At 46.9% G+C, this 12,680-nt stretch overlaps 1 protein-coding gene across 2 annotated transcripts in view; it reads left to right on the plus strand.

Moving 5' to 3' along the window:
• The window catches only part of tdp1 (tyrosyl-DNA phosphodiesterase 1), a 65,139-nt gene that overhangs the window by 41,456 nt on the left and 11,003 nt on the right, over nt 1-12,680 (plus strand). For both annotated transcript variants that reach the window (XM_079832945.1, XM_079832946.1), the window contains exon 15: nt 8,894-8,999. In XM_079832945.1, coding sequence (XP_079689071.1) covers nt 8,894-8,999 — 106 coding nt within the window. The remainder of the gene's footprint in view (nt 1-8,893; nt 9,000-12,680) is intronic.

Here is a 12,680-nt window from a genome sequence, read left to right on the forward strand (position 1 = left end):
GCTTCGGGACCATGACGATGGGGCTGGACCAGGCGCTGCGTGATGGCTCGATTACCCCCGACTTCAGCATCTCACCGACCTCGTCCTCGATGGCCTGTCTCCGAGCCTCGGGGACCCGGTAGGGCCGCTGCCGCACAATGACGCCAGGTGGTGTGCGGATGTCGTGCTGGATGACTTTGGTCTGCCCGGGACGTGTGGAGAACACATCAGAGAACTGACGGACCAGATGATCCAGCTCCGTCTTCTGGGGGGCCGACAGCTGTGTTCCCACGTCCACGAACGGGGGCTCGACAGAGGCCAGTGCGCTGAGTTGGTCTCTGGTCCCCACCCACCTCTTCAACAGGTTAATATGATATAGCTGCTCTTCACGCCTCCGGCCTGGCTGGCGCAGCCGGTAGTTGACAGGACCCACTCGCTCTATGACCGTGAACGGACCCTGCCAGGTCGCCAGAAACTTGCAGGCGGAGGTGGGGACCAACACCATGACCCTGTCGCCGGGCTGGAACTCGCGGGGTTGAGCCACCCGGTCGTACAGCTGCCGTTGGCTCTGCTGGGCCTTCGTCAGGTGTTCCCGGACTAATGGCATGACCCTCTCGATCCGCTCACGCATTTCCCTCACGTGTTCGATGGCGGAGCGGAGAGGTGCCGGCTGCTGCTGTTCCCAGGCCACATCCAGGAGCCCCCGTGGCTGGCGGCCGAAGAGTAGTTCGAAGGGGGTGAAACCCAAGGAGGCTTGGGGAACTTCGCGGACTCCAAAGAGGACGTATGGAAGCATCAGGTCCCAGTCTCGCTTATCTTCGGCGGCCACTCGCCGGAGCATCTGCTTGAGGGTTTGATTGAAGCGCTCTACTAAGCCGTCTGTCTGCGGATGGTATACTGTGGTCCGGATCTGCTTCACCTTCAGCAGCCGGCAGAGGTCAGCCATTAGCCGGGACATGAAGGGAGTTCCTTGGTCCGTCAGTATCTCCGCTGGGATGCTGACTCGGGTGCAGAGGAGGAAGAGTTCCTTGGCGATGTTTTTGGCCATGGCTTTCCGTAGGGGAAGTGCCTCTGGATACCTGGTGGCGTAGTCGACAATCACCAGGATGTGTTCATGTCCACGGGCAGACTTCGGCAACGGCCCCACCAGGTCCATTCCAATTCGCTCGAAAGGTACCCCGATGATGGGCAGCGTTATGAGCGGACTGGGGGGAGGTGCTCGTGGCGCGGTCCTCTGGCAGGTGGGACAGGCTTGGCAGAACCGCTTCACTTCTCCATCCAAGCCTGGCCAGTGGAAACGGTCCCGGATGCGCTGGATGGTGTTGGCGGTTCCCAGGTGGCCGGCCATCGGATGGCTATGGGCTAGCTCCATGACCATTTCCACATTTGGTTTGGGAACCACGAGCAGTTCTTTTACCTCCCCCCTTCGCTGGGCGACACAGTACAACAGGCCGTTCCTGACGACGAAGTGCGGGAGAGGATGGGGTGCTGGTTGGTGCTCGTGGCCATCCACTGTCCGGACCTGCGACCAGCAATGCTTGAGCCGGTCATCTTCCAGCTGGGCCTTCGCGAACGAGCCCCCTCCCTGGACCTGTTGGAAGACATCAAAGAACACGTCAGTAACCGGGGAGGGGGACTCACCATCTCTCCCGCTGTCTGTCGCCAGCAGGGCGGTGTTGTGGCTCCTCTTCCGGCGGCAACGACTATGGGGGCGGCTCCCGGCCCGGCTGGCTGGCTGCGTGGTGGCCCGAAGAAGCTCCTCGAACCCCGGCCAGTCCCGCCCAAGAAGCACAGGAACCGGAAGATCTTTCAACACGCCAACCTCCACTGGCCAGGCGCCAGGGCCCGCTGATATTGTCACTCGGCGGGCCGGAACATGACGAGTGTCGCCGTGAACGCAGGTAATCGGGAGCTGTGCTTTGACGGCCTTCTGCGGTGGGAGGACGGTGGCTTGGACGAGACTGACCGAGCTCCCGGAATCCAAGAGGGCCAGGACCGACCGTCCATTCACTTTTACCTCCGCTCGTGGAGCCCCGCGGGGTGGGTCCTGATGCAGGCTGCAACCAGCCAACCATGCGCGTGCTGGCGGGGCCGGTTCCTCCGTGGGCATCGGTTCGTCCACGGGGCCGTGAGCCGCTGACCTGTGTACTGGTCGCGGGGTACCTTCCGGCGTGCGTCGCTCCTGGACCACCCTCCGAGGGAAGGACGGCGCTCGCTCCCCAGGCTCACGGTGCATCGCCGCCTCCGCCAACTTGATGGCTTCAACGAGCTCGGCGATGGTTGCCGGATTTGTCATTCCCACCGCCGCCGGGTGGGCGGTGGGAGAGCTCGGAGCATCCGGTCCACGGTGACGCGCTCCGCAACCTGACCCGCGGTGGGTGTTCCCTCGAGCAACCAGTGACGTGTGAGCCGCGACAGTTCTGCGGCTTGGGCGCGGGCTGGGCGTCGAGGCTTGAACTCCCACTCATGGAACAGCTGGGCTGCGGAGATGGCGGATAGCCCAAGACGTCCGAGGATTTCCTTCTTAAGTTCATCATAATTATCAGCCGACTCAGCGGGAAGAGAAAAGTATGCTCTTTGAGCTTCACCAGACAATAGGGGTCCCAGGACCCGCGCCCACTCGCTTCGTTCCCAGCTCTCTCGAACCGCCGTGGTCTCGAACATCTGCAGATATAATTCAACATCATCTTGAGACGTTAGTTTTGGTAGCAGCTGGGTTGCTCGGACTCGCGGATCAGGAAGCGGAACGCGTTGGGCAGCGGAGAGGCGGAGGGCGGCGAACTCTTCTTCTATCGATGCTTGACGGGCTGCCAGGTGTTCAGCGATCTGTTGCTGACGTGCACTCACTTCCGTTAAGCATTTGAGCAGGTCTTCCATGATGGGGAGGAACGCCGCCCTACTTCCGGGTTTTCGTGAGTGACTGGGGAAACAGGAAAAAAAAAAAAAAGTAAAAGTCCGGGGATGGTTGGTGATTCTTCACGCTCTTGCCCGCATTCTCCACCACTGTGGCAGGGTGAAGAATCACGCAACACAGTGCTAGGTGAAAAGCCCCCGGAGGGTGGGTTTATTGTGAGCAGGTGAACAAACAGTGAGGTGAAGTCTTTGGTGCGCGGTGCTTCCTTCTTCCCGGTGGTGCAGTGGTGACTCGCGGTGACGTCAGAGGGTCTGGGTGGCCGGAGTGTCACAGGCTGCTGTCTGAGAGAGAGAGAAAGGTTAGTGCGCTGCTTCATGGAGTGTTCGTGCTCAGCCTGGTGTTCCCATGTGCGGTGCTTTATGTGGTGTGGTGATCGCCTGCAGCTGTGCCAATCCGGCCCGTGCTGAGTGCTGGCAGGTGATCGTTGTTCGTTGCCAGGGCGACGCTGACGAGAGCTCGGGAGACTTGTCACAATATTTTAAAGTATTACACAATTCACCAATGCCCGTTTGTCATGTATAGGCTATACACCAACCAATCGTGATCTGGCAAAGCAAGTTCAAATTCCATTGGGCGATGTGAAGCGGTAATTTTCTGTTCTTATTCATAAATCGGTTGAAAATTACATGGACAGACGAACTAACGTTTGTGGAACAATTTCCTGCGGTTTGGCTCATTTTATAAATTGCATCACTGACAAAATGGATTTTAACAGACAACAAACAAATCCCTGCACAAAACCACAGCAGCAAAAGTCGCATTAATGGTAAGTAGTGTTAAATTCACTTTTTTATGTATATTGATACACCGTTTACTATTTCATGAAACTATCAAAGTTAACAAAACCCAAGTGACTGGCGAAATGGTTACGTGAAAGGACTTTATTATACTATTTTTGAATATTATGCAGCATTATGAAATAAGTCTCTTATGTTCATCAAGCCTACATTTATTTGATAAAAACAGCAATATTGCGAAATATATTAAAATAATGGTTTTCTATTTTAAAATAATTTAAAATATAATGTATTCCTGTGATCACAGCTGTATTTTCAGCATCATTACTCCACTCTTCAGTGTCACATGATCATTCAGAAATCATTCTAAAATGAGGATTTAATGTCAATGATGGAAACTGTGATACTCTTTTCAAGATTCTTTGATTAATAAAAAGTTAAAAAGAACACAATGTAATAATATTTCACAATATTAGGCTACTGTTTTTTCTGTATTTTGATTAAATAAATGCAGGCTTGATGAGCATAAGGATATATATACATATATATATATATATATATATATATATATATATATATATATATATATATATATATATATATATATATATATATATATATATATATATATATATATATATATATATATATATATATATATATATATATATATACACACATACACATACACATATACATATACATATACATATATATATATATATATATATACATATACACATACACATACACATACACATACACATACACATACACATATACATATATATATATATATATATATATATATATATATATATATATATATATATATATATACACACACACACAATATGTATATATTTACATATTGCCCCTTTTTTACATTTGAGCCCCTGCCCCTGACAAACTCTCTGCACGGCCCTGCATAAGAGTCCCATGAAACATGACAGGATCCATCGTGCCATATGTTCTCACATTTAGATTTATTACTATGTCAGATCGGCTAGACGCAAAGAATGTGTGGAAAACAATTAAAGACACCGGAACGGCATTTTATTAGACATCGCATCCACAAAGGTTAGTCACATCTAACGTTAGCTGTTTTACTGTGGTGTAGCTGGGTGGCTCTTTTGGACTGCCGGTCTGTTAAAACATGAATAAAATCTAACCTTTAAACCTAGCACAACATTTTACTTTTATCAATCTTTTTGCTAATTTGCATCTACGCGAGAGAGATAAATGTTAATCCATTTATTTCTTAAAGCGCATATTTTAACGTATCACAATCAGCATGTGTACAGTTTTCTATTGACTTTAAACAACTGGAAACATTCCGAGGTTTGATGTTTTCTGATAATGGCTGTCGTCAATAATAACGCTGTATAACAAACGTGACTGGCGCCATCTTGTGTCCATTCAGTATGTATGGAAAATTACTACTCGTCTTGTTGCCAGGACAACGTAACAGTCTGGATGCATCCCTTACATCTTAGGACCTTTATTAAAAACAAAACAGATTATATAATGGTCATATATTTTGTATAATTAAAAAAAAATGACATCTTTTTTTGTAAGACATAAAATGACTTGAGACTTGACTCAGACGTGTGACAAAAGACTTCAGACTTGACTCGGACTCCAGCTTAAAGGTCCCGTTTTTCGTGTTTTTTTTTAAGCTTTGATTGTGTTTACAGTGTGCAATATAACGTGTTCATGTTTCGCGTGTAAAAAAACACAATTTACAATTTACTTATCTGTATACTGCTGTTTTCACTGTCCTCAAAACGGCTTGAAAGATTTCCCTGTTCTATGAAGTCCCTCCTTCAGAAACATGTAACGAGTTCTGATTGTGCCAGCGGTTCCCGTGTTGTGATTCGACAGCAGCTTAGCGCACGCAGAGCGCACGTTACCGGAAATGTCACGCCTCTCACCATAACGGGGATGCATGCGCTCAATGATCTCTAAGTACAGCGTCCCTGGGAAAGCCAAACAAAGGTGACTTGACTCCGGGATGAAAATAACAGCGTCTCGACGACATGGCGACAAACAAACTATACAAACGCAACCGAACGCAACACTTCCTCTTATCCACGCGGGAGCAACAAGACCACGCCCCCTTTTTCGCGTACTCTTGTGGGCGGAGGTTAGTCGACAAACTGCTCTACTGACGTAATTAAAGCAGGATGTACAGAGATGTAGTCCCAACCGGCCGTTTGCTGTAGGCTTTGAAAGGGAACTTCTGTTAAATAAAATATCTCGCTTGGCATTGAACTTTGAGCTTTATAATTGTACAGGTATTATACATGCTCTAACAGCAACATTACACACTAACTAAAGTTTGAAAAATGGGATCACGAAGAACAGGACCTTTAAAGACTTCAGACTTGACTCGGACTCCAGCTTATGCAGAGTTCACACTGCCCGATTTTGACTCGTCGACAGGTTTTGCGAAATCACCATCAAATGCCCGAAATCATAGGCAAATCGGTGCTTGTGCACGTGAGTGGCAATCACACGGTGTGAATGATCAAAGACGCGATCAGAGAAACTCGCCGATGCTGTGAGATATAACGCATGCTCTGTGCCGCTCACGTGAACAGCATCAGAGAATCACACGGAATGTTCACGTGAGCGGCACAGAGCATGCGTTTGATGCTGACGCAGGAGCCGGCCAATAGTGAGCTGCTGTTTTGATGTAGAACACAGAAGCGCTGCACTGAGTTTACATTGTGAACAGCATTAGAGACTGACACAGAAGAGAAGAAATTGTTGAATAAAGTATTTTATTGTTTAATTAAGATAATTGTTTTTGCACACAAAGTATTCTCGTCACTTCTTAACATTAAAGTCCCTGTAAAGTCAATTCTGAGATTTTTTTCTAAACACATTATAAATGTTAGAAATGTATTGCTGAATCACGCTACTAAGACTGTGCCTTTGTCATGTAAATGCATATTACCTGGTTGCAATAACTTGCAAAACAGCTTACAAAACAAAAACGATAATATCAAGAAAAGGTGGATTAATTCTGTGAAGAGTCACCTTGATGGAGAGCTGAGGATCACCAGCAACACCTGCCTCTGCAGTGATCATTTTACACCAGATAGTTTTATAAACTTGTATCGGAAACAACTGGGATTCACTGATAATCCGCTGCAGAATGGGGCCGAACCGACTATCTCCCGTCCCGTCCCTCCGTCAACTGGTGCCATCGTCGGCGGTACGTGCCCACCAATGAGTGTTGTCTTGTGTGCTTATGGCAGCTTTCCCCGTGAGAGGCCATGGTTTGAGCCCCCAGCGTTTGAGAGCAGATTATACAGCTTATTTTTCAAGATTTTGATAAGCTATTTTATTTGCTTGGCTTTTTTATCATTCAAATACGGCTGGGTGGTTAATAATTTTTCACATTTTTCTGTGGTGTGACAAACTCAGAACACATTTCATTTGAACTTTACAGGAACTTTAAGGTTGAACCACTTGTCACATGGACTTTATTTTAATGATGTCTTTACTACCTTTCTGGGCCTTGAAATTGGTAATAACGTTGCAGTCTATGTGAGAGTCAAAAATTAAATATCTTGCTTTGTGTTCCGAAGATGAACAAAGGTCTTACGGGTTTGGAATAACATGAGGGTGAGTAATTAATGACAGAATATTATATTTATAATTATTCATAATTCATTATGGTTAATTATGAATATTTGAACTAGTTAATGAGATTAATTTGATGTAGCTACTAGCTACATAAACATTACAATCAATCGACCAGTTCATCCGGTGAACACTCAGTATTGATTATTAATTAATTCTAAGAGAAGGATCATTTTCATGGCTACAGAAAAATTATTCTTCCTTAGCATTTACAGTGCTTGGCGCATGTAACAAAATTGATCATTTAAGGGACAATTTGTTTGCAGCATGGAGTCAGAATCAGAGATGCATTGTGCACAGATTGTATTAACTAAAGCACAAACTAATCTAACACAAACACATACACACGAGTCACGCATACCTTGGACAGATTGAAAACAGAAAAATGGAAGTGAAGAATGAGGTTATGAAAAGAGTCCAGCGCCTAGAAAAACCATCAGTTTCTTTGTGGCCTGCCAGGTGAAAGCCCGTAGGCGCGAGGGAGAAGAGAGGGTGAGAGATCTGTGTCTCTCTTTTAAAGGTTTGGAGGAGGAAGTTGTCATCGATGGGTCGTTTGACCAATGGGAAAGGTTGAATCTCCAAGCGGGAAGATTCCTCTGTTGGAGACTTTATAGTTCTTTGTTTCAGCTTACTCATTTGCATGTGCGGCCTCTATTGGAGGCCGATGAAGAAACTATTAAAGATTCTTGTAACACAACTATATTGCACAGATATCTATATATCATATACACCATCATTCATACAACTTCGTAGGCACCAAGCACGGTATAGGTGAGGTTACATTAACCGTTGGTTCTGTCATACCATATGCATTCATGTATACCTTACTAGATATGTTTGTATATTTTGCATGTATACAAACAACACTCATTAAGTATATCGAGTTCTGTTAAAGGAGATGGAAGATTTTGTCCATTTTGTGTAAGAAATCCATGTTTTGGTGGCTTCAAACCACATGGCAAAACCAGTTTGTTGAGTAGAGTCTGTGGTTATTCACACTTTGTCACTGGAGTGAACAAATGGTATCAGTCTGTGATCAATGACATGCTAATGTCATCATCTTTCCCTTCAACAAATGGTACCTGGCCCAGAGTGAGTTTCACCAATTGTTGTTTAAATATAACAAATAATTGTCTGATTTGTCTCAGTTACTACATCTGACAACCAACTGGTCAGTTAGTGACTATTTAAAACAGGGGTGTCCAAACTTTGTCCTGGAGGGCCACTGTCCTGCAGAGTTAAGCTCCAACTTTCCTCAACACACCTGCTTGGAAGTTTCTAGTATGCCTATTAAGACCTTGATTAGTTGGTTCAGGTGTGTTTTAATTGGGTTTGGAGATGAATTCTGCAGGACAGTGGCCCTCCAAGACACATTTTGGACACCCCTGATAAAACAAAACTTTATTAATTATAACTCTAATACTGAAGCATTGATTTAAAAAAATATGACTTCTGAGATGCAGCCTTATTAATCTGTTGATAATTTCCATTTATATATTGAATATCAGACTCCAAAATATCCCTCCGACTGGTTGATTTTGAAAATACATAGATTTGCACATTCCTATTTGGCATTAATACATTGCATGTGCTTTCTTTTTGTCTGTAGAACATGAGCACATTTCCTGTGGAGAAGAATGTGTTTCCGGCCTCCAGCTCCTCCAAGGGCTTCCCTGTGCCCTTTGACCTCCCACCTCAGCGTTACTCAAACAAAGGTGAGACTGACTCAACATTGTGTAATTCCCTAAAGTAACTCAACTAAGATTCATTGTAGTTTCAGCCTTTATTAAAATGTCAGAGATGTTCTTCTGAACTCTAGAAACCACATGTACCTAAAATGATGCCTTTACACTTCAATGAGGCATTTGCATCACCGTTTAAAGGTTTGCTTAATGCGAAGTTCACTGAATCATTGCTTGGCTAAAGGGTAACCTTTACTTTGAAATACAGAGTTCAAATGATTGCTCAGGAAACACTCTGTAGATATTAATTGCACAACACAAAACAGAATACTGGCAGGCCAGTATCCAAGCTAAATAAAAAAATAAATAATTTTTATTTTGCTCTTTCAATCAAACACAAGCTCACTTACATTTTGCTTAATTATGACAGCACTTCACATAATGAATAAGTGTGCATCTCGAGTGCACATCACTGTATGTGATGAACAAGGAGTTTAAAGACAGCTACGCACAATGGCCAAGTGCTTATTTTAATTGCTGACAGCAGTGAAGCACAAGGGGTGTGCATGACTCAATTAATCGCCATTTCATTTGCTACACAGTGCTGCCCTCTGAGCCATCAAATAGGATTGATAATGAGGAAACATGTCATTTACTGGCCTCCAAGTTCTCTCATGTTCTCATTTGTGAACGTGTTTATTTGAAAAATAAAAGATGAATTGATTGAATGTCCAACTACAAATTTGGATATAAACATATTATGAATAGCTGTCTTCAAATGACATGTGATCTGTTACCACTTTAGTTTATGTAAAATTTTATACACTTTTTAAGCACTTTTTTGCATCAGTTGTATCTTGTGTGTGTGTGTGTGTGTGTGTGTGTGTGTGTGTGTGTGTGTGTGTGTGTGTGTGTGTGTGTGTGTGTGTGTGTGTGTGTGTGTGTGTGTGTGTGTGTGTGTGTGTGTGTGTGTGTGTGTGTGTGTGTGTGTGTGTGTGTGTGTGTGTGTGTGTGTGTGTGTGTGTGCGCGTAAAGAAATTAACCTTTTATTCAGCAAAGAATTAGAAATATTTTTTTTTTCTCTTCAACTTTGGAACTTTCTGTTCATAAAAATTAAGCCTAAAATGTAGGGGTGTAACGATATTCAAACCGAACTGAAAAACCGCGATACACCACCCACGGTTTCGAACCGCAATACTCTCATGTTAAACCGAACACACCCCGCCCCCTGGTGCCCCACCCCAGCTCTCACTTCACCTTATGCCACAAAATAAATTTTTTCTTCATTGACATTTGTTTAAATAGCAATTAGTACACTTTTAACAACTAATAAGAGCTGTATTTTTACTAAATATTATTATATTATTTACTAAATATACACAAACTTTTGTCTTCCAAGTGCATGTCATGTGACTTGGGTGATTGCTCAAGCTGCATAGTGAAGGACAAAGAGAGCCAGTTTCCCCATTTAGCCAGGTAGTCATTTTCGTAGCTTGTTACAGAAAAAAAAAACTCTCACCTCAGAAAAAAAGCTTTCTTGTCCTGTCAGCCGTTATACTGTGCTCGTAGCGCGCACTCTTTAGTTACACGTGTGCATGCGGCAGCGTGCGCTGTATATCACATCAAAGCGCAAGAGAAACAGAGCATGCAACGTTATGATGTCACTGGTCCGACGTGTGTTAGCTGGGAAGGATTTACATGCAGGTATGATGTTCCCTTACGAGAGTACTCTCGTATTGCGTTTGCTAAACGCTTATGGGGGAAATTCCTTTCCTCGAGATATTGAAGCAAATTTTTATCCAAAAATACCTTTTACACGCAGTGCAGCTGCACAACTCTCAGCAGGAAGCAGCTGCGTGCTGATTGGCTGTGCCGCTGCAACTGCAGCAACCTATAGCTAGACCGCGGGGCGGGACGGACCAATCAAGTCCTTCTAAATTCCCACCACAAGGGGCAACAGAATTTGCATAGCCAAGGGTATATAAGACCCTGTCTCGCAAGGTTAGTCAGATTAATTCTTCTTCAGCGACTTGCTCTCGCTGAGCTCCGGATCGAAGCCTGCCGTCGACACGCACCCAGCGGAACTCTGCAGCCTGAGGACGTTGGATTCTCCGCCTTCAGCCTGCCTTCCAGCTGCGCCATCCGGCACATATCCTTTTAATACCTTCTGTGTTTACACATTCAAAAAGAGCCGAGACGTTGTTTCAAATGTCTCGTTCCTGCGCCTCGTGCAGAGGTTTTATCGCGGACGAGGATCGGCACATCATCTGCGTGTCATGTCTCGGACGAGACCACACGCAGGCTGCACTCAACCAGGGCGGCTGACCGGATTGCGACGAACTGACGCTGCAGACCCTTCGGGCTCGGCTCGCCAGTTTCGACCCGAATCCCGTCCCTTGCTCTCAGCCTCTCGAGCCACGGAAGAAGAAACGTCACGACCAGAGGCCCCCGGAGCGCTCTGACGAGCACACGCCGGGCATGTCCCCGCGTGCCTCGCCATCGCCCGTGTTGTTCGTCGAGGAACAGCACAGATCCCCTCGCCTGGCGGCTGCTACTGTTTCCTTCGGCGGACCGGAGGAGGAAGAGGATGACAGCCTTTCCCTTGCTGCATCCGAAAGCGGGTGGTCGGATACCGCCTCGGAGCACGCCACTTCGACGCGGACTGCCAGCGGCGCCATAACCTCAGTCGACGCTGAGCTTATGCGCCTGCTCACGAAGGCCGTGGACGACCTCGGCATTGATTGGTCTCAACCCGAGGAGCCCACGAGAAGCCGACTGGATGAGTGGTTTTTCGAGAACCGCCGTCAACCGACCGCTCAAAGGCCCGCTCCCTTCTTCCCAGAAGTCCACGAGGAACTAACAAAGTCGTGGAAGGCGCCATTTTCTTCTCGTGCCAAATCCTCTTTTTCTTCAGCCCCCTCGGTGGTCGATGGCACTCAGAAAAAAGGATACCAGGCCCTTCCTCCCCTCGAGGAAGCCGTCGCTGCACACCTTTGCCCGCCCTCCGCCAGAGGATGGCAGTCAAAGGCTGTGCACCCTTCCAAGGCCTGCCGCACTACTTCCAGCCTCGCCGGTCGAGCATTCGCCTCCGCCGGCCAGGCGGCGTCAGCGCTACACTCGATGGCGGTGCTTCAGGTCTTCCAGGCCAAACTCCTCCGTTCCCTGGATGAGTCTGTCCCTGATACAAGGCTCTGAAGGATCTGCGCAGCGCCACTGACTTGGCCCTGCGCGCCACAAAGGCCAACGCTCAGGCGATCGGCAGATGTATGGCCAGCTTGACGGTGTTGGAGCGCCATTTGTGGCTCAACCTAACCGAAATGAAGGACGCGGACAAGACCGCTTTCCTGGACGCGCCCATGTCGCCTTCAGGATTATTTGGTCCCTCCGTGGTTGGGTTCACAGAGCGCTTCACTGAAGCACAGAAGGCTTCGCAGGCAATGCGACATTTCCTGCCTAAGCGTTCCAGCTCCTCTGCTAGCCGTCACGCTAAAGCTGGACCAGCCCAGCCCACCAATGCGGCGCCATCAGCTCACCAGCCTCGCGCGGCTTCTAAGCCCGGACAGCGTTCCCGCTCTACGAGCCGCAGCAGACCTCCGGAGCGTCGAGGTCCCCGACCCAGCAATGTGTCGAAACCTGAGCCTCCGAAGCCGTCCTAGCCAGAGGTCAGTGGTAGCCTATATAAATCGCCAAGGCGGTCTGAAATCTATCGATCTG

The sequence above is a fragment of the Gobio gobio genome (assembly GCF_949357685.1).
Source record: "Gobio gobio genome assembly, chromosome: 13".
In the NCBI taxonomy this organism is placed as follows: domain Eukaryota; kingdom Metazoa; phylum Chordata; class Actinopteri; order Cypriniformes; family Gobionidae; genus Gobio; species Gobio gobio.